The sequence below is a fragment of the Podarcis bocagei genome (genome assembly GCF_964188305.1).
Source record: "Podarcis bocagei genome assembly, chromosome: 10".
NCBI classification, from domain to species: domain Eukaryota; kingdom Metazoa; phylum Chordata; class Lepidosauria; order Squamata; family Lacertidae; genus Podarcis; species Podarcis bocagei.
In genome coordinates this window covers 58,096,101-58,122,683 of record NC_138135.1, presented here as the reverse complement: position 1 = coordinate 58,122,683, position 26,583 = coordinate 58,096,101, and the positions used below count along the sequence as shown (strand labels likewise).

Here is a 26,583-nt window from a genome sequence, read left to right as displayed (position 1 = left end):
ACTGATGCATAATAATCTCCATGCTCACTTGTCGAATGACGTAGGGTTGTGGAGCAGGAGTCACAAAGGTAGAAGAGGTTCAGAAGTGGGACCACCAAGCTCAAAAAGTGTGCAAAATACTGCTTCAGGGAGAGGATGAACAACCATAAGCACACAAGGACCATCAGGCCAAAGGACCATCTAGTCTAGCATCCTCTTCTCACAGTGGCCAACTAGATACCATGGGTGGTATGCAAGTAAATTTTATTAGACCCACTAGAAAAGTTAGGCCCATTAATTTCAATGGGTCTGGTCTGAGTAAAACGAAGTTTATTTATTTCGTACGATTTCTATACTGCTCGACGGTCATAAAACCTCAGAGTGGTCTACAAAAATGAACAATGAAACTATCACTAAAAGAGGTTAAAAGCACATGCCAATATTCTGCATGTTTCAATACTTGAATGCCACCCACATGTCTTTATAGAGCAAATTTAATAATAATGTGCCTCTCCAAAGCTCATTTCGGGGGGGGGGAGGGGGAACAGTCTTAAGTGCTAGGGGCAGTATCAAATAGCAAAGGGGAAAAGGCTTGGGTCTTATGTGCATTAAAACAAGACAGGAACACAGAGTTTCAGCACCTCGCTATGCATCCGAATTGCACATGTCTGGAATACCTTTAAAAGGAATCAATGAGGTGGTGTTCTGTGGTGTGCTACCTTTAAACCTGTTCCCGGAAATGGGTGTTCTAGAGGCAAGCCTGAATGCAAGGTGAAGAATCACCTTGCCTACTGCAGACCTCTCACACTTTCAGCATGGTTAGTGCACATCTGAAGCTGCCCTAAGACAAAGGAGAGATAATGGCCTTCTGCAAAGAGGAAAATGGGAAGAAAAAACACACACCTCGTAACACTTCCTCTGATTGGCTGCAGCACTGCTAGCCATCAAGCTTGCAAAAGCAGTTAACCTGTCTTGGACTTGGGGTGGGGCTGCACAAAGCCCTGGCTAAGGTTATTCTCTGAAATTCTCAACTTTATAACCATTTGGAGCTTGCTGTTAACGAAAAGGAACTAAAATAAATTTCATAAAATAAGCAGGGTCCCCCCCCCCAATTCCACACACCCTTTTAGAAACCAGAAATTGCATTAATCAGGATGTCATGGAAACAAAAGCTTGCCCAGCTGTTATCAGAAGGGAAGCCAGTTAGTTACCACACTGGCAACTCTATGAAAGAGTACTGTTCAGCAGACAATAAGGAAGTCCTTTATTTTCAGGACTATTTATATAGATGGCTTTTTGCCGTTAGCTATTACCCTGCACACCCTTGGGTAAAAGTGTTGAAGCAATAGCAGCCATTCCTTTTTCTTTTTGATCATGTAGACGCTTTGCAAGTTGCATTCCCCAGGTAATTCACAAGTGCCAGGCTAAAAAGTGTTCAACATTCTACTTTTAGTACCAGCTACTGGGATATGTATATGCCAAAAAAAAACAACCAACCCAAAGTTAAGAGACGAGGCCAGTAATGCAACATTTCTTGGGGAAGGGAAGAAAACTAAAACAATGCACAGATGGTGATGCGTTTTATTCTCCCTTGACCTTGAACAGGCATTGTGTTATGATGAGTGAGAAGCTGAATCAAAAGAACCAATTAACCCTTGGAAACATCCAAGTCCTTTAAGGGCTGAAGTTGCTGTCCCACACTATTACCAATCTAAAAGAACTGGGACCTCTGTAATCAGGAACCTAGATCAGGAACTGTGGCGAATAAATCCCTTCCCACCGTTACAAAAATCAGATCACAAATTATTTTGGTACCATACCCTTGTAAGTCAGCACAACATCTTATTTTTATTTCCCTTTTTGTTTATAAGCCTACTGGGCAATACTGATTCCCAGTGGTGTCACTGTCATCGCTAATATTATCAGGACTAAAGCCCAATACACAATCCTCTCTCACTTTGGTAGCTTCCCAATGGTTTTTTAAAATGGAAAACAAACCTGCCATGCATCTATGCTGCCTCCTTTGCACCAGACCCAGCTTGTAAGTTTCAATATACAACCAGCCACTGACATTATATGGGATTATTATTATTATTGCTTTCACTATATCCCCAATGCTGCAGTCTATCACACCAGCAAACCAAACTTTAGAAGCTTTTAAACAAAATTGTGTTTTATTATATAGCAGCAAGCTGGCACTCCATTGTTAAATAGGTTCTAGCTACCCAGCACATGATCCTGCAGCAATCCTTCAAACACTCTCATTATCACATGGGTAACTCTTTAATTACTGCAACTGCAATAGCAAGATATTGTGTGTGTGTGTGTGTGTGTGTGTGTGTGTACATGCACACGCTGCTCTCTCAGTCTTGCTCACACACAAAGAACATATTCAAGCAAAACCACATTTTCTTTAGAATCTTTTAAGCGGCCTGGATTCGGAATCACTGACAGCTCTTGGCTGTCTGGCTGCCAGAGTCAAAGACACGCAGAAGGAGAGACGATCGAAACCTCCCCCCTAGCATCTTTACCAAGCAAGCTGGAACCACGTATTTTATTAATTACTATTACTATTTTATTCTGAACCCCTTCGACACGGCAGAATGAAGTTACCGGGCATGGAACAAATCCGGCCAGCCAGACCTGCCCACCAACACAAAATGCAAGTGAGAGAACACGTTTACTTACATGACGACTCTGTGCCAAACATGGCTGGCTCCAGATGCTCAAATCTCAAAAGAGGGGTTAAAAGGGAAAAGAAAGAGAGCTGCGGGGAATGTGTCAGAGAAGGGATGAGGCTTCTACACAGCAAGGGTCATGAAGCCAGACAGCGCAGTCCCCACAGCTAGCCAGCCTCCAGATTTTCCTCTCCTTCCTCCCCAAGCTCCACTCTGCAGATTGCCTCTCTCTGCAGCTCTTAAAGCAAAACAGGTCCTTCTTCGCAGAAGCAATTTTTGTTGTAATTAAAAAAAAAAAGCAAAGGAACAGGAGTACTTATTTTTAAAAAATCCAGCAAAGGCCAGTGTCTCTTCTGCTGATGCAGTGATAGGTAGCAGACACCAGATACTGCAATTCACAGCCCCTGCTCTCAGTAAGACAATAGCATAGCTTATGCATACACTGGATGACGTCAGAACACTGCAAAGACTGACTGCTGTTAACCACAGGCTCAGAGGGAGCCTGAATAGAGCACCGCAATTCAAATGGGAATTCTTTTGTCACAAAAACGCAGAAGACAAAGAACCACACATATTTCCCCTCCCTGCTGATTAAAACAGAAGGAACCTTCTGCACACTAGAGGATGGGGAGCAAGCAACATTGTCCTTGGGATGAATGGTAAATACATTTCCTCGGCTGCAGCAAGTCCTTCCTTACCATGCATTAGCCACATTATTATTACTAATAATAAATCTACTCCCAATATGCTATCATATGTTCAGTGTATGCCCTAGAGCAGATGGCTGTTTAACAAGCAAAGAGCAACCCAGCGTCTATGATTCACTCCAAAACCCTTTCTGATAAATTGACAAGAGGGAGAGAGAGAGAATATTCCTAAGTGTGTTTGTGCACCACTGACCAAGCCCTGTGAATTGACTGTGAATATGACCCCAAGCCAAGCCAATTTTGCCTGTTGGCCCTGCAAAATATTCGATCAAGGTGTGGCAAAACATGCGCTCGTGGTTTTGCTCATAATGAAAATAAAAAAAACAACCTACACTTGGATCTCAAGGGGGCTTGTATGTAACAATAAACAAACAAAATATGCAAAATATGCATATTAAACTGGATCTGGATATATTAGCATGCTGGCACACTGAGTCAATGAAAACTTTTCAGTGTCTTCATTTAGTGCATGGGTAGGCAAACTAAGGCCCGGGGGCCAGATCCAGCCCAATTGCCTTCTAAATCTGGCGTACGGACGGTCCAGGAATGAGCATGTTTTTACATGAGTAGAATGTGTCCTTTTATTTAAAATGCATCTCTGGGTTATTTGTGGGGCATATTTGTGGGTTCATTCCCCCCCCCCCAAAGTCTAGTCCAGCCCACCACATGGTATGAGGAACAGTGGACTGGCCCCCTGCTGAAAAAGTTTGCTGACCCCTGTTTTAGTACAAATGGAATGGACGTCTAACTCTTGAACCACACAGAGGACTGCCATTCTGAACATTATCATGATGAATATTTTTGCATCCTTTGACTACGCGTAGGAAGAAAAAGATGGTTTGACAAATGCAAAACAAGAGGCTAGCAAGTTGTGGTGGAAAGTACAAGGATTTTAGTTCCAGTTAGAACAGTCATAGGCCTAATAGCTGATAAGGGCTACATAAGAAAATGCTAACAAAATGGGGCATGTTTGACCAGAAATAATATAACGTATTGGAAGGTTCTCATAATAGGCAAAGGTGCAAAGGAGATTGTCTGATCCTCTCCCCCACTCGCTGTTGGGCACAGATAACTTTACCAAGCTTTTTTAAAAATAAAAAAATAGAGACAGTAGTATTTCCACATTCCCACTTACTATGGAGATGCTACAAATAATCATTTTAAAATATAGTGCCATCAACAGTGCTTAGGCACACGTACCTGATGCGGAAATATAGTACATGGGTAGTAGTTTTTCTAGCTTACTGTTTCTACTTTCCACAAAACAGCATTTTGTAAGACAAACTGAGCAATGGGAAATGCTATGGTAATTAAGACAAGCACTGTCTTTCATCCTCTTCATTTTTTACTTTTAAGTACTTTTAAGTACTCCTGCCTCAGAGGAACAGCAGCAGCAGCACCAGCACCCGTGCTTTAAGCAGCCAGGTGAACTGGAAATGCGAAGGAACGCAATGGAGATCCAGAATCCAGCAAGATGGTTTTTTTTGGATTTGCTGCAGAAGGAGGAAGGAAGAGAGCAACAGAACTGTGACTCCAGCTTCAGCCTGAATTGTCAGCAGTATGATAATTCCTTTCATCCTTGTTGAGCATGTAGTGCAGAGGTAGGCAACCTAAGGCCAAGGGGCCAGATGCGGCCCAATCGCTTTCTCCAAAACACAGGAATCAGCGTGTTTTTACATGAGTAGAATGTGTCCTTTTATTTAAAATGCATCTCTGGGTTATTTGTGGGGCCTGCCTGGTGTTTTTACATGAGCAGAATGTGTGCTTTTATTTAAAATGCATCTCTGGGTTATTTGTGGAATTCATTTATTTTTTCCCCTTCAAAATATAGTCCGGCCCACCACATGGTCTGAGGGACAGTGTACTGGCCCACTCCTGAAAAAGGTTGCTGACCCTGATGTAGTGAGTGTGCAGGCTGAGCTTGTATATGTTGCAGGATCATCAGCCTCATATAACCAACATCCATATGTCTAATTAATGCATGAAGAGGTTAATGCCATAGAGTAAGCTGTCCTGCCAAGCTTAGTTATGTCACTTCCTCTTACCTTGGGAGGAAATAGGTAATCTATTGTTCATCACCAGCACCCTGTCTACATCTACCTGTGAGAATCTCAGCATGTGAGGAGGTTTAAGCTGGTTGCTCCAGTTCAGTCACATGGCTCTCACCAATCCATCCAACAATCTAGGAACTTTCGCCACTTTGTAAATAAGCTAAGTTCCACTGCATGTGCAACTTTTCGTGTCATTTAGGAGTCAGGTCTCCCAGAAGACAGGAATTTAAGTACAGGTAGGTGTTATGAAGTTTGTTAATGAAACCCTGCAATTTAGGACTTCAAAATATATTCCTTTCATCTCACTAATCTGCAGAACTGTAATGTGAATGAATAGTGCTTTTCAGGAGGGTCTAAAAGGAAGGAATGAGGGATCTCCCTTCAAGATAAAGGAGAAATGAAAGTTAAGATTTAAAAAGTGGGCAGCTGGTCTTTTTGATCTTGTCACATTCTTTCCAACAGACAAGTGCTTCAGATCAACTGCTTCTGAAGAGTCAATCAGATGTTAGTGCAGGAAACGGTTTCCCAGAAACTTCTTATCTAAGTTCCCCTGCTACTCTGTTCCTCCCTCTGCATTCAGAAACCCAAATTTTTCAAACACTTTGCCTTTCTTCTAGGTCTATGCTTAGGTCAGATTTAGTCTTGAGTCTATGCACACTTATCTGGAATAAGTCCCATTAAAGTAAATGGTGCTCACTTCTGAGTAGACATGTATATGATTGTATCACCAGTCCTGCATTCCACTGAAAGTTTCTAGAAACGTTTTAATTGAACTTAGCAGGTCCCATTACAGTCTGCCATCTCTTTCACTGCCACACCACAAAATTTTCCAGCATATCTCAGCAGCATAAGATCCCCTAACCCAAACTGGATTTCTGAATACATTCCTCATGGTCAGGATAACATTCTAAATGGTGGACAAAAATGCCTCCAGACAAACCTTGCAATGTTGCACTGCAATATTTCTTTACAATGCACTTGTACTAGTCTCTGTAAATGAAAGAAATATCATTCACTGTCTTTCCAAACTGATCCTCTGCAGGGGAGCTAGGTGGCATGCACAACTTATGTACTTTATGGGTAATGTTCAGTGAAGCTCAGATTCCTCAACAAAAGGTCAGCAGATTAGCTAGGACTTAACTACTAAGGCATATGAAACATACACATTTCAAATCAGCAGAAAGCAGAAGCCATGGGAATGGAATGGCTGATTATTGACTGTTATCAATTCCACTTCTGTTCTGAAATTAAGTCTTGGATATACGCTTTAATAATATATCCAGCAAATTGTTAATCTATATATTATAAATGGTATCTTTACCTGGGCAGTCCATGGCAGCTGTCAATTCGAAGAAGATTCAGTACTGTTTGCTCACAGAGCTTCCACAGAGCCAAGAAACTTCAGCAAAAATAGTACCGCCATGTGTGTATTCTGAACAGGTTTTGCAACATATATTGATCCTTATCTCTGGACTCAATCACCAATCCTGGGATCGTTTGTCTCATAGAAACCTGACTGTGAATACCCATCTCTTAGCACAGTAACGCTGACATGGCAGAGTTAGCTTCCTATACCCAACAGTAAACCAGATGGGCATCTTGTCAAAGCTGTGAAAAATACCAGACCTACAAAAGACTTATGGGTAAGCTTAACAGCACTATAAGTTGGTTAAACAAACACCTTTCATTTCCCTTATATAGTTTAATTCTTAGGAGCAAGTCATCATTACCTTCATGGAAACCTATCTGATTTTCTTACGTGCTCTGTGCCAGGATGCTGCCTTTGAAGCCAACCTGGAAATTTGAACTGGCACAGAAAGCAGCATTAAGAATGCTTGCGGGGCCAAAGAGTCAGAACATATTACAGCAATCCTGCACCAGTTATGTTGGCTGAATGCCTTGCATTCTCCCCTCAGTGCAAGGATTTACGCTTGTGCAACAGGACTCCCCCCCCCATCTTCCCCAGGATCATAAAACTGGTTTAATTCATGCAAAAAACAACAACAACAACAACCCAACAACTTCTCATTAACTTTGCAACATACTGATAGAGTTAAGTTAAATGTCGCCATTGCACATGTTAAGTACAGTATTTTGCAAAGGACTGAAGCACAACAGACTATTGACTTCACATCTCTGAGCCTTTCCCTTTCTTTGCCTAGGAACTCTTTTCAGAACTGTTTAAAGTGGCAGCTTTCCCCCCTCCAGAGTTAGACTGGAATTAAACATGCCTTGCACTTTTCACTGCGCATACATTTTTAAACTTAATGGCTGGGAATGCAGCACGATCCATTTCCAAAACCAATGGGCTTGCTTAGTCATCCTTTCCACCACTCATCAATTCTTCTACAGGAAGAGTGACTCAGAAACTATGAGATGAATCCAACAAAACATATTTACACCTTTGCTTTGGCTTTCCTCCCCCATACAATCAAAACTGATTTGAAATGTTGATCATTTCAGCCATAAAGAAATGACACCTAAAAAGATGGTGAAGTTTAATAACAATATTATTCTTGCAGTAAGGCAGCCACTACTGATAGCGATGTAAGTCGCTAGGTTATTAATAGGCTGTAGAAACATCTATCAATTACTAGGCTAAATTAAAATTACTAGGCTCATTTAAAATAGGCAATTCATTGTCGATTCTGTTTTTCTAACTCCAAGTCACAACTTTCATCCAGTGGGATAAAAAGTTCTCTCTCTGCCTTAAATGTTCATTTTGTATTGTTCTAACACTTATATTCAGCTGTTTTTTGTACTGCACCCTCCCCATATCTGCTCTGGAGCATTGGGGGAACGCCAGCCCATATTTAGGAGGCACGTGGAGAGCAAAGGAGGGAAGGTTCTGTTGTGCAAACAGAGAACATTAGTTGGATACAACCCAATGATAATAATTTTCATGGGCAGCCCACTGGCCCAATAAAAATTAATCTTACTTCATGTCTTCTCAGTTGCTGAATTTAACGTAGGAAGTGGATGCTGTTACACCTGTGGCCGATCACATTGTGTTGCAGGCTGTGTTAAGATGCCTACACTGGAATTATTAGGAACCAGAATACAATATAATGCAAAATGTAGGCCTCCTGTAGGCTACTGAAAGATTGCTGTTCAGTGCATTGCCAACCATGTTAAAGTACTTCTATTATCTTTCCTTACACAAAATGCATATAAGGCTGAAAGGTACAGTGGTGCCTCGCAAGACGAAATTAATTCGTTCCGCAAGTTTTTTCTTCTTGCGAGTTTTTCGTCTTGCGAAGCATGGTTTCCCATAGGAATGCATTGAAAATCAATCAATGCGTTCCTATGGAGACCGTCCGGGGACAGAGGGGAAGCGCTGCGCGCCTTCCCCTCTGTCCCCGGACCTGTTTATAGCAAGGGGCGGCGGGGAGAAGATTGCTTCTCCCCGTTGCCTGCCCCGCAATCTCCGGGGACAGAAGGGAAGGCGCGTGGGCCTTCCCCTCTGTCCCCGGACCTGTTTTAAAGCAAGGGAAGGGGCAGCGGGGAGAATCGCTTCTCCCCGTTGCCGCCCCTTGGTTCAAAAGGGGTCTGGGGAGAGAGGGGAAGGCGTGCGCGCCTTCCCCTCTGTCCCCGGAGCTTGCGGGGCTGGCAACAGGGAGAAGCGATCTTCTCCCCGCCGCCCCTTGCTTCAAAAGAGGTCCGGGGACAGCGGGGAAGACGCGCTGCGCTTCCCCGCTATCCCCGGAGCTTGCGGGGCAAGCTTCGTTTTGCGAAGCAAGCCCATAGGGAAATGCGTCTTGCAAAGCGGCTAAGAAAACGAAAAACTCCTTCGTCTAGCGAGTTTTTCGTCTTCCAAGGCGTTCGTCTTGCGGGGCACCACTGTACTAGGAACAAACTGAGTCCAAAGATTTCCAGGCATTTATACCTCAAACAATCATTTAATGCATAACCAGCCTTCAGTGTCCACCACTTCTCATAGCCTTCTTTGGATCTTCATTTGTTGGTGAGATACAACTCCCATCATCCCTGGCTGATGGTCATCTGGAAGACCACAGGGAAACTAATTACTGATTGATAATTGAGCTTCTGAGCCTCCCAAGCAGTTCTCAGTGCCAGGCAGACTCATCCTGGGAACAAGTAACAGAATAGGAACAGTCTGCAAAGTGCCTTTTGTTTACTAATTAATCAGTCCAACCAGTCTTTGTATGTTTGGGCTCTAAATGCTTCCACATCAGAGAGTATGTCTTCCAAATAAACTAGAATTGCCCCATAAATTGTATTTTTTTTTTAGAAGTCCACCTATTAGGATGTGTTCTTTGGACCACTGTTCTTTAGCGTCCCATTTACATCACTACCAAACCTACAAATCCACGAGCAAGTATATTGCACTACAAACCTTTGTCGTGTAAGCTGTCACTGCAAAACTGACACTCTTACTCATCCAAAGAATGAAGAACAAAACAAATACCAAGTGGTTTTTGGTGGTTTGCGCTAATGGAGTAATGCAATGCAGTATTACCAGAACACAGCGTGAGGGAGTATGCAGCTGTCAGCAGTTATGAAAACTCTTCCCCCAGAAGTTACATGCAATCTTTCGGAAAAGAAAGGCAGCATCTTCAAGAGCCTAAATAAAAACATAAATCTAGCTATGCCTATTTCAAAGATCCTGACATGCACAGGAAGGCATGCCCATCAACTCCAAATATCCAAATATATTAATCCCAATTAGATTTAGGACCAGTCCAACACCACTGATTGAATGATTTAACATCAAACAGGAAGTATAAAAAGCAGTCTGCACCAGAAAGAAGTTAAAGATGTGTGCAATTTTGTAAACTATTCTGTTGGTAATTCCTGACTTGGACCATGCCAGCCGTATTGATGCTACTAAGAGACATCTGGAATAACAAATCAGCACAGACAGTGACACTTCTCAGTATGTCTTAGAATCATAGAGCTGGGAGGGACTCCAGGGATCATCTAGTTCAGCCCACTGCAATGCAGGAATATGCCCCCATACAGGGATTATTACCTTGGTGTCATCAGCACCACGCTTTAACCAACTGATCTAACCGGCAATGCTTGTGGCTGCTGAGTGTTGCCAGCAGGCCAGGAGCATCCAGGTAATAACAACAACAACAACAACAACAACAATAATAAATAATAAATAATTTATACCCCACCCATCTGGCTGGGTTTCCCCAGCCACTCTGGGTGACTTCCAACAAAATATTAAAATACAACAGTCCTTCAGATATTAAAAGCTTCCCTAAACAGGCCTGCCTTCAGATGTCTCCTAAAAGTCTGGTAGTTGTTTTTCTCTTTGACATCTGGTGGGAGTGCGTTCCACAGGGTGGGTGCCACTACCGAGAAGGCCCTCTGCCTGGTTCTCTGTAACTTGGCTTCTTGCAGCGAGGGAACCGCCAGAAGGCCCTCGCACTGGACCTCAGTGTCTGGGCAGAACAATGGGGGTGGAGACACTCCTTCAGGTATACTGGACCGAGGTCTTACACTTTCCCCAGGTCTCAGGGGGCTAAACTGGCCAGGGGGTCCTGCCAGGGACTGGCTGCTTTTTTGTTCTCCCATCCTGTGCCCTCAGATAAGCTCTGTCCAGGCCTGGTAGACAGAATACCAGATATCCTCCTCCCTGCCACGTTTTCTGTCTGGACATTCCCTTATTGAGAAATGTCACTACAGTGCTTAATTATACCATCAATATCTGTATTCTGTAGGATTATGACAAGATGGAATGGCACAGCCTGAGGGTACATGAGACTACTGCAGTCTTAAAATGAAGCAGGCGATAGGCTGGTCAGTGCCTGATAACAGTTGTCTGGGATCCCATTTATGCTACTATGATAATGAAAAGAAAAATGTCTGCTTCCATTGATTTCCCCCTCACTTTCTACTTCAAACACAAATGCCCTACCAATTTTTGTACTACATCTCCCATAATCCTTCACTGTCAATTACCTTTTCTGAGCTCCAGAGGTCAGTGAAGTTGAATTTTAAAGCATTTTATAGTGTTTGAAGGCTGACCTCTAGTGTTTGGTATAAGGCTTGGCCATTCCTCTCTCATTCCTATGACATTTCTTATCCATCCCCTCTCATAATGGAAATAATAAAATGGATCTCCTAAACTGTAATCCAAACATATGTGTTAAAAACAATGGGCTTGTAGCTGTTCTTAAATCAAATACCATGCTACTCCTCTAAATTCAAACACCACTGATGAGTTTAAAATTTCAGTCAGTAAACAGTGACTGTGTATTGAGAGCAACATAAAGATTGCAAAACTTAACACGGACGAACTTTAGAGATGGCAAAAGCATTTGCAAGATTTAAAAATTTCTAAATTATATGGAATGCATTTAACAGGTTGAGAATCCTCTACCTTCAAACACTTTCAGTATTTTGCTTATTAGTTTTAAAAGGCCAGGTCTGCACATACACTAACACAGAAGCAGAATACAATATTTCAGTTACAACATAATAACCTGACCAGGGTGGATAATTTTTTTAATTTAAATTGGATTTCCCCCCCTTTAAATCGGATTTTTTAAAAAAATTAAATTGGATTTTTAAAATAAAATGCTTTTGGAGGGAAAATCTTTCTAAAGATAGTTTTCTATTTAAGTTACATTATAGTCCAAAGGCTATTCATCAGGAAATAAAGATTTGTTTTAATTTTTTTAGGTGTGCTAAAATTCAGTCTAAGATTTTTTTTAAAAAAAATCGTTTAACCACATCAGTTAACAAACATGGATACATATGCTATAATGTTATTGTTTCAGTTAAATAAATTGTTTAAATTGTTGTTGAGGAAACAATTATTTTTCTCCTTCCAATAAAGTACAGCAGAAAACTTTTCCAAATATAAACAGGTAACTTATTAAACCTCACAGTAATTTCATAATTATCTGTCAATGTATTTCTAATAGTATAACCAAATCAGCAATTTTTTATATAACTGTAAAAACTACTCTGAAAATTTATTATTCCAAAAATGAAACCTTCATCTGATTGTAAATATTAAGATTATACCAGAAATAATGAGTTTTTCCGGTGGGGGGGGGGGAGAGATTTAAATCAAGTCTTACTGACTAGTGATTTAAATCGTGATTTAAATCAAATCTACCCTGAATCTGGCACACCAGTATAAAAGAAAAAATGAACAATTATGCTTTACTTGTATACAAAACCATTGCTGTGTGCTGCTAGCAGCCAGCCCAATGGAAACACGGGGTAACATCTATTTAATTTAATTTATTTCCTATATTTATAGTCCACTCTTCTTCCTTCCTGGAGCCCCAGGCATGTCTCCTGTCTAGTCACTAACCACACCTAGATCTGTTCATCTTCTGCAAGGTAGTACGTTGCCTCATGCATCTTCAGATCATACCTGGCATCTAGTAGCAGAACACAATGGCTCAAGGTCTAAGGACTGTCTTGTCTCACACCATCTGCCATGAGGTGTATTGAAACTGGAAAAATAATAACTTGTGAAAGATAGTGATGCTCATAAACTGAAGCAGCTGAGCTATACTAAAGTGACAGTTAAAACACCTTGAAAAAACATACCATTTCAGCCTACATAGCAATGCTGCGTAGTACCACACAGTGTGGAGTAAAATTTATAACTGCCCTGTAATGATCCTTTCATGGGAAGACAGGAGATCTATGGAGCATAAAACTTGTAACTTGTGTGCTTAGCTTTTTTCTAGCAAATTCCATTTTGAGAAGCTATGTGGCTAATTTCCCTAAACCAGTAAGCATATTACTGGTAAAAAATAAAACCAGTAAGCATATTACTTATTTAAATAATTATGAATTTATGAGTACCCCTTTCCTCTTTCCTGAAAACAACTGACAGGGTTTGCTATGAAAATGAAATGAAACCCAAGAGATGGCAAGAAATAAATAATAATGTAATGAGATGACGGATACCTAACTTATGGAATCTAGAAAAAGCAACACAGCCAGTATGTCTGACTATGAAAAAAAGGAATTCCTCTCCTTAATCCAACAGAGGTCAGATGAATCTCTGATGGTTCGAACAGCCAAGACATGAAGTAGAAAGCAGACAGGATAACCTAACCACACATTCAGACTAACAAAGAGAAGATAGCAGAGAATGAAAGGGATGTTGACATTCCTATACACAGAATTTTCCTACATGTTTGTTTGTCTTCCCCCATCCTGCTGTCCCCATTCTCCCCGCAAGAGCCAGGGCTTTCCAAGCAGATGAATAAGGAACGAATTCCACAATAACCATTCTCCTCTTCCCCACCCCTGAGAGGCACTGGTAAAATCTGAAAAATAACAAGCCCGGGTGCACAGGTGAAACTTTTCCAGTAGTGGAGGCAGATTAGCTTATACTAATGGCTTATTAAAAGCAGAGACATCACCTTGCCAACAAAGGTCCATATACTTAAAGCTATGGTTTTCCCAGTAGTGATGTATGGAAGTGAGAGTTAGACCATAAAGAAGGCTGATCACCAAAGAATTGATGCTTTTGAATTATGGTGCTGGAGGAGACTCTTGAGAGTCCCATGGACTGCAAGATCAAACCTATGCATTCTTAAGGAAATCAGCCCAAGTGCTCCCTGGAAGGACAGATCCTGAAGCTGAGGCTCCAATACTTTGGCCACCTCATGAGAAGAGAAGACTCCCTGGAAAAGACCCTGATGTTGGGAAAGATGGAGGGCACAAGAAGAAGGGGACAACAGAAGACGAGATGGTTGGACAGTGTTTTTGAAGCTACGAACGTGAGTTTGACCAAGCTGTGGGAGGCAGTGGAAGACAGGAGTGCCTGGCATGCTCTGGTCCATGGGGTCATGAAGAGTCGGACACGACTAAACAACAACAATGGCTTATACTCAGTTATACTGAGGAAAACTGCTGCTTTTATCGTTACACATTCACATCCAAATAGCACCTTAGAGAGGCAATCTCAGGCCCTGCACACAAGATTTACAGATATGGTGCTAAAGATGCAGCCTTTAGGCATTTTTGAATCTGCAGTCAAAAACCCATGACCAACACAAAGACATAGTATTTTGAAAGCACCAAGATTTCACTTTCTGGAATTAACTTTCCGACATGACTTATTTATGGTGTTGTTTGGTGAAAGACCAAGGGAGAGGACTGCATTTGACAAAAGAGAAGTTTGGGTTAACTGGCAGCAGAAAACAGACATGGTAAAACTGGAGTTTTATAACAGTCAAGAAAGGATTTGGGAGTCATGAGGAAGAATTTGAAAAAACTGAGGAAGGTGAGATGAGGGGCAGGTTTTGTAGCAGGAGTTTGGAGCAGCATTAAAATATGCTGTAAACCTCTCGTTTTTAGGATAATCACAGTAATATTATGACACAAATGCAGCAGAGCTTGATTTCACCTTGAAAGCTTCTGCAATCAAGCCAACCTGAAAGGCCTTAGCTTAGACCGATGTGTTATTTATAAACAACATTTTAGCCTTCAGCATGAAACATAGCAGAGATTGTGCTTTATTTATGGGAAGCAGAATGCATTCAGAACCTCTTATTGCAAAAAAAAAAAAAATGTCCTGAAGAAAATAATCACATAATTCCAAAAGCTAGTAACATAGGAAACTGCCTTGCATCAAGCTCTACCAACTGCACAGTGTCATTCATCTACACTGGCTTGCAACGGTTGTCCAGGATTTCAAACACTCCTAGCCCTAACTGAAGATGCTGGAGATTGAAACTGGCTGTTTTATACCGCAGGGTGCCTTAAACGTTCACCAAATAAATAAATTGCATTGCAAAAGACAGCAAGAGAACATTAGAGGCTGGTTTGCAGCTAAGCTCATTTCCGGAAAGTTTGTGAACATGAATGTATTGATTATGATAACTTATAAACAATCAGGTTTTTCCTTATTGCCCTGTTGTATAGTGTATACTTAAATACACTAAGTCAACAATCCTATGCACAATCGCCAGAGAATATTATTGTGATATGCATATGGACTCCACTGGTACAGACTTTTAAACAGGCCTTAAAACTCCACTTAGTTCAGATTACGTCTCTGTAAAGGAATTATATGGTGTTAGTCTGAAACTGCTCAAGTTGTTTCAGTTAATTATAATGACGTGTTACTGGCCTGTGAATTGTTTTAGGCTGCCAGTTGTTTTTATTGAAATGTGAGACTGTACTTTATGGTTGTTTTAAGTAAGCAGCCTTGTAAGATAGATTTGCTCTAAGAGACCGCCTATAAATTAAAATAATATAAATTCTCCCTGTCCTCAAGATGCAAACACTTCATCAGGTTTCCTATTTCTGGACCAGACAAAGGGGTGGGGGTGATGCATGGAAGTATTTCTTCAGGGGGGAAATATCTAGGAGCTACCTTCTGTATTTCGGGCTAAAACTGATGTCACCTCCATTTTCGGGGGGAGGTGCTTTAAATGTATTGTGTGTATGCAGTCAGAATTCATGGTCCTCTCCACTTTTTTGAATTCGTGTATCTCTACTTTCATATCCCCAGTTCCTTGTTTTGTTTCATTTGTTTGTTTTCACGGGTACTTTATTACAAGGCACCTGCTATTCAATGTCATTTTATTCTGCACTAGCTCAGGTGTCGGAATCTCAATTCTGCTGCATACATGAATCCAAAGCTGCATGAAGAAACTCGCATAGCAATGTTTTCCACCACAGTCTGACATTTTCTCCATTTTGCCCCCTACCGGCTAACCATTTCCTACTCACCCTGCTCCTTCTTACTTAATGCAGGTGCCCGGTCTGTTTCGTTGCATTGTTTTCCTGGTCAGCATCTACTGCATTAGCACTAAACCAGGGGTCAGCAACCTTTTTCAGTCGTGGGCTGGTTCACTGTCCCTCAGACCTTGTGATGGGCCGGACTATATTTTTTGGAGGGAAATAATGATCACATTCCTATGCCCCACAAATAACCCAGAGATGCTTTTTAAATAAAAGCACACATTCTACTCATGTAAAAACACCAGGCAAGCCCCACAAATAACCCAGAGATGCATTTTAAATAAAATGACACATTCTACTCATGTAAAAACACGCAGATTCCCAGACAGTCTGTGGGCCGGATTGAGAAGGCGACTGGGCCGCATACGGCCCACAGGCCTTAGGTTGCCTACCCCTGCACTAAACAAATGTTGAATAAAAGCAGCTTTGTTATTCTGCAACACAGAATGCAATCTCACTTGCAGTCATAAAAGAGAGAAAGGAGGTGCTATTGTCGGGGGGGGGGGGGAGGAACAAAACCAACTGAAACCATCATGGTTATTTTTGGGAAGTCAGATTTTAGATTTATCAGCTTTCCTGTGAAACCAATGCTTCTCAGGAGCCTCTTTGTCTGGGTTTTCACAACCTTTCTGCTGCAAGACTAATTGCATCCTTAAATTTTTAATAGACTTTAAGAAGGGAAGGCCACCATCCAACACATTTCTAAGGGATCCTGCACTGAACTGTGGTCAGTAAGTGCGCATTCTTACAGCACAAACCCAAACATATCTACTCTGAAGTATGTCCTGTTAAATTCAAAGAATTTAGTGGGGTTTGCTCCCAGGTAAGTGTGGGAGGTTGTGTGGAACAGCTCCAGGCTGGCACAACTGGATCCATAAATAGGTTTGTTCTGCCTGCACGCTCAAACACATTTCAGGTTCTTGTGCCAGCAGCAGCAGTTTTGTTGACCGCAAGGATAGCCAGTGGGACAGCTACATTCACACACAACTCAGCAGAGGGATACCATTGCAGAATCTTAAACCCCGCCAGCTGTGCGGATTAAGAGTTAGGATTGCTCTGTTAATTTCTAACTACATGTAAACAAAAGAAGACATGAGACTGAATAAAAGGCCAGGATAAAAAATAGCAGGGTTTTAAAAGGCCAAGATGAATTTAAGCAGATTTTTTATTAAAAAAAATAAAAACATGTACCTCATAGCACATTATCAATGCTAAGAACATACGCCGGGTTATTTTGGACTAAGGCAAGAACACATTCATCTCGGGTGCTTATTTTAGTTTCTTGCCTGACACAATGACTGTGCTGTTTTTCCTTTCCTTGCTGGCAATAGTTATAATACTCCAAAGCTTATTCTGCATCATACATTTTGTAATTTCTATTTTATTATCATATCTGCATTACGGAAATTTATGATAAGTTATAAATTTAAGGCTCCTCTGCTTACCATCACTTATCTGAGACCTATTTCTACAGGATACTATAGATATTGATTAGCTGGGCAATACAGTTTCCAGACTGGTAAAAATTGACCTCTGATTTTAAAAACTGAAAGTAAGGGACATATGTGGAGGAAACTGGCAATAGAACTTCTTGACAGGCCAACCATGATTCCATTTGATGATGACTGTGGTCTAAACCAGATCCTAGGGCTTGCTGATCAGAAAGTCGGTGGTTTGAATCTCCTCGACAGGATGAGCTCCCGTTGCTCGGTCCCAGCTCCTGCCAACCTAGCAGTTCGAGAGCATACCAAAAAGTCCAAGTAGATAAATAGGTACCGCTCCAGTGGGAAGGTAAACAGCATTTCCGTGCGCTGCTCTGGTTCGCCAGAAGCGGCTTAGTCATGCTGGCCACATGACCCGGAAGCTGTACGCCGGCTCCCTCGGCCAATAAAGCGAGATGAGCGCCACAACCCCAGAGTCGTTTGCAACTGGACTTAACTGTCAAGGGTCCTTTACCTTTATTAATTGCTGGAAAGGATATAGTTATCCTCTTTATAAAATGGATGCAACTAATGTATAATTTTCACTACATGGCACATCTGTGTCTGAATGAAAGCTTCATAGTGCAATCAGGGATTTACATGACGGATATGTTGCTTCATAAATCACCTCGGTGAGAATTGGGCCTGACTGGCCTCCAATCAAGTAGCTAAAAAAACCTAATCATAACTGTTGTTGAAAACCAAAGTGTTATAGTGCTTGCATAGCTAAGAGGGGAGGCCCAAACAGTCATCCAATATTATAAATCAGGGGCTAGACCCTCCAATGCTGTTGCACTACACCCAACGGAAGACCTACCTGGTGAGCCCTTCACAAATTTCAGAATAATCTACCGTATTTTTCGCACCATAGGGCGCACCGGACCATAGGGCGCACCCAGTTTTTAGGGGGGGAATTCAAGAAAAAAAATCTTTCCCCCCCCCCCCGCAGCCCCAAAGAGCAGCGTACAGGCTGCACACAACCTCTCCCTGCCGGAGAGGTTGCATGCAGCTATGGATCAAGCCAAGGCAGCGAGCGGGATGGATCCCGCTCGCTGTTTTGGCTTCCCCTTTAGCCCCGTGCAGCCTCTCCTTGGCGGAGGGGCTTCACAGGGCTTTCCTGGCTTTACTGGGAGGTGGGGGGATTCCCTCACCTCTCCCCAAAGCCCGCAGAAGCCGTGCAAACCCTTTAAAGAGATCACGGCTTCTCCTAGCTTTCCTGGGAGGCGGGGGGATTCCCCCGCCTCCCGCAAAACCGGCAGAAGCCGCGCGCCTTTTAAAAGGGCTGCACGGCTTCTCCTGGCTTTCCTGGGAGGCGGGGGGATTCCCCCGCCTCCCGCAAAACCGGCAGAAGCCACGCGCCTTTTAAAAGGGCTGCACAGCTTCTCCTGGCTTTCCTGGGAGGCGGGGGGATTCCCCCGCCTCCCGCAAAACCAGGCTCCCCCCCCCAGCCTTCTAACCAAGTCGGGGGACAGCGGCAAAGGCGCGCTGCGCCTCTCCCGCTGTCTCCCGAGTTTGCGGGGCTGGCGACGGGGAGGAGCAGGCTTCTCCCCCCGCCAGCCTTCTAGACAAGTCGGGGGACAGCGGCAAAGGCGCGCTGCGCCTCTCCCGCTGTCTCCCGAGTTTGCGGGGCTGGCGACGGGGAGGAGCAGGCTTCTCCCCCCGCCAGCCTTCTAGACAAGTCGGGGGACAGCGGCAAAGGCGCGCTGCGCCTCTCCCGCTGTCTCCCGAGTTTGCGGGGCTGGCGACGGGGAGGAGCAGGCTTCTCCCCCCGCCAGCCTTCTAGACAAGTCGGGGGACAGCGGCAAAGGCGCGCTGCGCCTCTCCCGCTGTCTCCCGAGTTTGCGGGGCTGGCGACGGGGAGGAGCAGGCTTCTCCCCCCGCCAGCCTTCTAGACAAGTCGGGGGACAGCGGCAAAGGCGCGCTGCGCCTCTCCCGCTGTCTCCCGAGTTTGCGGGGCTGGCGACGGGGAGGAGCAGGCTTCTCCCCCCGCCAGCCTTCTAGACAAGTCGGGGGACAGTGGCAAAGGCGCGCTGCGCCCCTGCCGCTGTCCCCCGAGTTTGCGGGGCTGGCGACGGGGAGGAGCAGGCTTCTCCCCCCGCCAGCCTTCTAGCCAAGTCGGGGGACAGCGGCAAAGGCGCGCTGCGCCCCTGCCGCTGTCCCCCGAGTTTGCGGGGCTGGCGACGGGGAGGAGCAGGCTTCTCCCCCCGCCAGCCTTCTAGCCAAGTCGGGGGACAGCGGCAAAGGCGCGCTGCGCCTCTCCCGCTGTCTCCCGAGTTTGCGGGGCTGGCGAGGGGGAGGAGCAGGCTTCTCCCCCCCCCCAGCCTTCTAACCAAGTTGGGGGACAGCGGCAAAGGCGCGCTGCGCCCCTGCCGCTGTCTCCCGAGTTTGCGGGGCTGGCGACGGGGAGGAGCAGGCTTCTCCCCCCGCCAGCCTTCTAGACAAGTCGGGGGACAGCGGCAAAGGCGCGCTGCGCCCCTGCCGCTGTCCCCCGAGTTTGCGGGGCTGGCGACGGGGAGGAGCAGGCTTCTCCCCCCGCCAGCCTTCTAGCCAAGTCGGGGGACAGCGGCAAAGGCGCGCTGCGCCCCTGCCGCTGTCTCCCGAGTTTGCGGGGCTGGCGAGGGGGAGGAGCAGGCTTCTCCCCCCGCCAGCCTTCTAACCAAGTCGGGGGACAGCGGCAAAGGCGCGCTGCGCCCCTGCCGCTGTCTCCCGAGTTTGCGGGGCTGGCGAGGGGGAGGAGCAGGCTTCTCCCCCCGCCAGCCTTCTAACCAAGTCGGGGGACAGCGGGAAGGGCGCACTGCGCCTCTCCCGCTGTCCCCCGAGCTTGTGGGGCTGGCGGTGGGGCTCTCCAGGCTTCAGCGAAAGCCTGCATTCGCACCATAGGACGCACACACATTTCCCCTTCATTTTTGGAGGGGAAAAAGTGCGTCCTATAGTGCGAAAAATACGGTAATTAAAAAAAAAATCTTAGGTACACCCATTTAAAGGCAGTTCCTCAAATTCTCCCCCGATGGAATCTACACACATATGAAAAACGTTCTGAAAATGCTTTTTTAAAAAATGTTTTTAAAAATACATTGAATTTTCCATAAGGATCACTATCGCCACCTAGTGTCACATTGTATATTGCACTTAAAACACAGTTAAAACGTTTTAGTTGCAGCTATACAGAGGACAGGGGAATCTCTGTAGGAACTATGGATTGGTTAGTTGCATTTTTCCTTGAGCTACACAGCACTACATTCAACATTCCCATCTCTGTATACAAAAGCTTACAAGTACAAATCCATATTTCTTTGCCTATGTTTCATGAAAAATACTCAAGACGACATCATAAAGCATAATACAAAAGCAGCACTCACAGCTATTTTACATAATGCATGTACCAATGTTGTTTCTTCAAACACAAATGTGCCCCTCCTCCAATGAAAATACTCATTTATAACAGGCAAAAGAAGCTGAACTTTTCTGCAAATCTCTAGGCCCATTCCATTTGAATGTGCCCCCCAAAACATCTACAATTCTCTCCTACCTTGCATAGCTTTTGATGGTTGGCCAACAGCATCAGTTTGAAATGTGAACACTCCAAAAGGGGAAGCAGCAAGGCCAGTACAGTATGCAAAAAGCCACGTATATAAACAGTAGCTATACTAACAGCAAACATTCTTTGCCATTACAACAAATATGAGCAGCCTCAAAACCTCTGCATTCTGTCCTCTCTTTCCACTGGACATTAGAATGGAGCTTAGAAGCTTCAATTCTTGGTTTGTGGGAAGCCATAATTCTGTCCGAAGCTACAGTTTAGCAACCTACTTCTTACCCACTGATTCGCCCCTACAAATTACCTTCACCCGCAAATATTATTGGTATTATATTTGAATTGAAGAATTTGGGGAATGCAAACATGCTAATTTCTTATTGCCACTTGTGCTAACAACCTGAAATGGCAAAGTAGATTCTCTAGCTTCTCCCTGCGACACAAAGTAGTACACGACTTGCTAGCAGATGAAGGGGGAAACTTAACACTGATTTCTAATAGCCTTTGCTAGTTAAATCCCCCCCCTAGAAAAGCCCCCAAGAGCCGCTCGCTCTTTAAAGGGTGTGCGGCTCCTGCGGGCTTTTCTAGGAGGTGGGGGAATTCCCCCACGTCCTAGAAAAGCCCGCAGAAGCCGCGGAGCCCCATTAAAGAGCGCACGGCTTTTGCCTGCTTTTGCAGGAGGTGGGGGAATTCCCCCACCTCCCGCAAAAGCCCAAAGAAGGGTTGGAGAGTAGCGGGAAGGGGTCGCACACCTTCCCGCTGCCCCCCATCCTCTGGGGCTGGCGATGGGGGAAGCACTGCTTTCCCCACCGCCAGCCTCGAAGCCGGGTTGGAGAGTAGTGGCAAGGCGTCGCGCGCCTTCCTGCTGCCCCCCATCCTCTGGGGCTGGCGATGGGGGAAGCGCTGCTTTCCCCCACCACCAGCCTCAAAGAGCAGACTCTCCTGGCTTCAGCGGAAGCAATGCGAAGCCTCCGGAGCACAGGCTTCGGAGGCTTCGCGTTGCTATCGCTGAAGCCAAGGAGTCTGCATTCGCCCCATAAGACGCACACACATTTCCCCTTCATTTTTGGAGGGGGGAAAGTGCGTCTTATAGGGCGAAAAATACGGTAAGTAATAAAACAACAAATATTGGCTAAAAAGAGGAAAGCAAAAAGAAAAAAAATATGAAAAGATTTCCCAAAGAGGGAAAAACCAAAGAGTGAATCCACACTGGAGCAATTAAACAGTCATACATTATTTGAATTTGGGATGAATTAGGGAAAGACTCAAGTTTGTGAATGACACCAGATCATTCAGAGTGTTAAAATCCCAAACAAACTGTCAAAAGCTCTGAAGGGGCCTCTCTACCACTGGGCCAATCAAGCAACAAAACAGCAGGTGAGGTGGAAAGTGATCAAATTCACAATTATGACCTTTAGGCTAGAACTGTGTTCAGAAAGGACAGGCGAAATCCACAGGGCGCAGATGGGGAACCTGAAGTGCTTCTGATGTTGCGGGACTCCAGCTCCCATTAGCCCCAGCCATTTCATTTTCATTCCACTGTCAGCTTAACCCACAGCCAAGGGCAATGAAGAGTTGTGGTCCAGCAACATAGAGCTATCAGGGGTGGGGAATCTGTGGCCCTATCGACAACTGCAAGGCAGTACACCTTGCAGGTACTTCTGAAGAGGAGAGTTCAGGATCTCACCATCACACCTTCCCGTTGCGCTTATGAGTCTTCAGAGGGAAGCCATAGATGACCAGCCTTCTATTCTGACCCAGCAAATACAATGTTTATTTCTACTTCTTCTTCTTTTTAAGGTGGTCTGCCAGCACCTCCTCACAGCTGGGACCCAGGAGATGCCTCTAGATAACGTACATCTTCCACTGAGAAAGAGGGCGGAGATGCCTTTGCCCAAATTATTCCCGCCTTCTGCGTGTGAGGTTCCCCCCACCTCAAGTCCTGACGAGGAGCAGGAAGGCATCGCTGCTTCTTCCAACTGAACGTCTTTCTTCCTTTCCCCCTTTTTTGTAGCGACCCACCATTTATTAGCGGGGCTGAACAATTTTTGCGGCGCGGAGGAAAGGCGGTTTTGGCGAGCATGGAAATTAAAACTCCCCTAAAAACGTCCCTTGTCCTCGACCCGCCCTCAAAGCGCCCGGTTGCAAGAAGGGGGGCGGGCGCATCAGACTGAAAAAAGGGGGTGGATTTGGAAACTGGGGGGGGGCAGCTGGCGGACCCTCAACCACAACCCTCCCCCCCACAAACCAAGCATGCCTATGTGAAGAAATATGAGGAAAGGGTGTCGCAGCTGTTGCTGTTTTCCAGTCTGTGGGGAGGAGAGGGAAAGAGCAACGGGAGAGGCAGGGAAAGTTTGCAGCACGACGCCTTCTTTCCCCGTTGCCCCTTCGCCTTTTCCCGCCCAGCCGTGGCGCGCGCCCTTGTTGTATTCCTCCCCCCCCCCGCGCAAAGTTGCAAGTTTGGGGGGGGGGGTGTTGCTTTTTGCCAAAAGCGCGTCGTCGCTCGCTACCTGTGCTCAAGTTGTCGTTGATCTTCAGAGGCACCCTCAGGACGTAGACGAGGAAGAGCATGAGGAAGAACCACAGCGACCACAGATACGTCCACGACCAGACGACGCACGACTTGAGCTGCTCCAGAAAGCCGGCGCCGCCGCCAGCAGCTTCAGCCATCTTTTCGCAGGCAAGGGCGCGCGAGGGGGAGAGAGACCGAGCAAACGCGCCCAGCCGCTCCAGCGCCGGCCTTGCTCTCTGCTGCCACGACCTCGCGCGGTGTTATTTCTGGGATGATTCATGTCTCCCGAAGAAGTAACGTGTCTCTCTCTCTCTTCGTCCCCCGTCCCGTCCCCCCCCCCCGCCGCCGCCCTGCTCCACCTCCTCCGCCCCCTCGCGCACCGTTTCCAAGCCGGGGAAGCCGCCAATTAAAGTTGTAAACAAACACACCACAACACGCGACTAAGGTGGGTTGTGGGTTGACTCCTAAGTCGCGGGATGGGGGGGGGAGTAGGGGGAAGCCGTGGTGTGGTTGTTTTTTTTTTAAAAAAAAAACCCAACACAAGTAGCCTTTAGTGGGCCAAGCAAAATGTCTCAAAATAGTGAGCTTAAGGGGGGGACGGGGACTTACTTGTACTGTACAAGATTGCCTTCAAAAGGCTCCCGGGGTTAAAAAACTCCATACCCTCCAACATTTCTTCCATGAAAATAGGGGTGTCCTAAGGAAAAGCGGGACATTCTGGGGTCAAATCAGAAACCAGGATGACTTCTCTAAATCAGTGATGTCCCTGGAAAATAGGCATACTTGGAGGGTCTGCTCCCCAGCATTTCTCCAATGAAAATAGGGAGCCCTATTCAGTTACAGGGACGTGGGTGGCACTGTGGGTTAAACCACAGAGCCTAGGACTTGCCGATCAGAAGGTCAGCGGTTCGAATCCCCATGATGGGGTGAGCTCCCGTTGCTTGGTCCCTGCTCCTGCCAACCTAGCACTTCGAAAGCACGTCATGTGCAAGTAGAGAAATAGGTACCGCTTCAGCAGGAAGGTAAACGGCATTTCTGTGAGCTGCTCTGGTTCGCCAGAAGCGGCTTAGTCATGCTGGCCACATGACCCGGAAGCTGTATGCCGGCTCCCTTGGCCAATAAAGCGAGATGAGTGCCACAACCCCAGAGTCGGTCACGACTGGACCTAATGGTCAGGGGTCCCCTTACCCTTTACCTTTAAGGTCAAATCAGAAACCAGGATGACTTCTCTAAATCAGTGATGTCCCTGGAAAATAGGCATACTTGGAGGTCTGCTCTCCAGCATTTCTCCAATGAATATAGGGAGACCTATTTGATTACAGACCCTCCAAGTTTCCCTATTTTCCTAATTTCCCTAATCCTCACGATGAGATGAGCTCCCGTTGTTCGGTCCCAGCTCCTGCCCACCTAGCACTTCGAAAGCACGTCAAAGTACAAGTAGATAAATAGGTACCGCTACGGCGGGAAGGTAAATGGCATTTCCACGCACTGCTCTGGTTCGCCAGAAGCGGCTTAGTCATGCTGGCCACATGACCCGGAAGCTGTCTGCGGACAAACACCGGCTCCCTCCTCCTATAGAGCGAGATGAGCACCGCAACCCGAGTTGTCTGCGACTGGACCTAACGGTCAGGGGTCCCTTTACCTTTAAGGAAAAGCAAGATATTTCGGGATCAAATCAGAAACTGGGACAGCTTCTGTAAATCCAGGACTGTCCATGGAAAATAGGGACACTTGGAGGGTTTGCAGACTTTCCAGTTCTCCATAACTCTGAGGGTTAAGCAAAATAGGGGGGGGGGGTGGAGATCCTGGTTCACTGTTAAAGTCCGAAAGTCTGCATTCTCATGCCTTATGAGAGCAGTATATAGCAGATTAGCCTGAGGTAGGGAACTATTTTCAGCTTGGGGCCATATTCTGTTATGTGGAGGCTTCTGAGAGCAGGACCAGAGGCAAAAGTGGGCAGAGCGATGAATCTTTTCTACATAACACATCCTTCTGGATCCTTCATCCAGACAAGCGAGAGGCATGAGCAGAGCTCAGGCAGATATTCCAACCATGCAAAAATATCTGGAGTGAAAAACAGGGTCAGTAAGGGACAGGGATAGTTTGACGGGCCAAATAGGGCTGCATCCAGCCCCCAGGCCTGAGGTTCACCACCTCTGCCTTGACTAGGCTCACATAGGTTTCAGGTTATACCCAGGGGTACTGGGATAGAGAGTCACATGACTGGTACCTCATTTCTGAAAACACAAAATCCAGCAGTTCTTTAGATTTAGTAGCTCCCCTATATTTTTCTCTGCACATGCAGAGCCAGAAGCCATCCGTTGCATAAACTTATGAAGAGGCTGCTGAAGACAGAAAGGAAGTGGTAGGAAGAGTAGTCTTGCACAAGAAATAGCCTCAATGTTCATTTCATGTTACCTCTTCTTAGTACCCTCCAAGGCCTGCATCCAATTGTAAAAGAGTTGAAAGGATGCATTTAAAAACCTTAAAATTGAAAACTCATGTGTGGAGATTGATCACTGGCTTAACGCTACTTGGTTGTCTTGAGTTCACCCACTGACAAACACAAATTGCTGCCACGTAACGTGTAAAACAGATCTCAGTAAGTAACATAATGTCAGAAGAGGAACTTGTGAGGCTAAGATTCAGGTAGGCAGCCGTGTTGGTCTGATGCAGTCGAAATAAATAAATAAAATTTAAAAAAATGTCCAGTAACACCTTAGAGACCATCTAAGTTTGTTCTGGGTATAAGCTTTCGTGTGCATGCACACTCCTTCAGATAAGGCTAAGGTCACTGCCTTTTTGAGAGTTAATGACTTCTATGGCAGAGATAAAATAGTAATGGCAGATGTATTTCCCTCAGAAACAGTTCCCTCTGGTTTGTTCTGCTCATTTTAATGCATACAAAAATTCAAGGAAATCACAGGTTGCTTGTCCTT

General features: G+C 45.2%; 1 protein-coding gene across 4 annotated transcripts in view; it reads right to left on the bottom strand.

Moving 5' to 3' along the window:
* The window catches only part of ST7 (suppression of tumorigenicity 7), a 105,278-nt gene extending 81,316 nt beyond the window's left edge, over positions 1-23,962 (bottom strand). For 2 of the 4 annotated variants that reach the window (XM_081211679.1, XM_081211680.1), the window contains exon 1: positions 23,643-23,962. In XM_081211679.1, the coding sequence (XP_081067805.1) occupies positions 23,643-23,802 (160 nt within the window). In that variant the 5' untranslated portion in view covers positions 23,803-23,962. Of the gene's footprint in view, positions 1-2,667; positions 3,099-22,819; positions 23,169-23,642 lie in introns of those variants that run through there. The other 2 variants (XM_081211682.1, XM_081211681.1) reach the window with 2 other exon arrangements.
* Between the last annotated feature and the right edge of the window lie 2,621 nt (positions 23,963-26,583).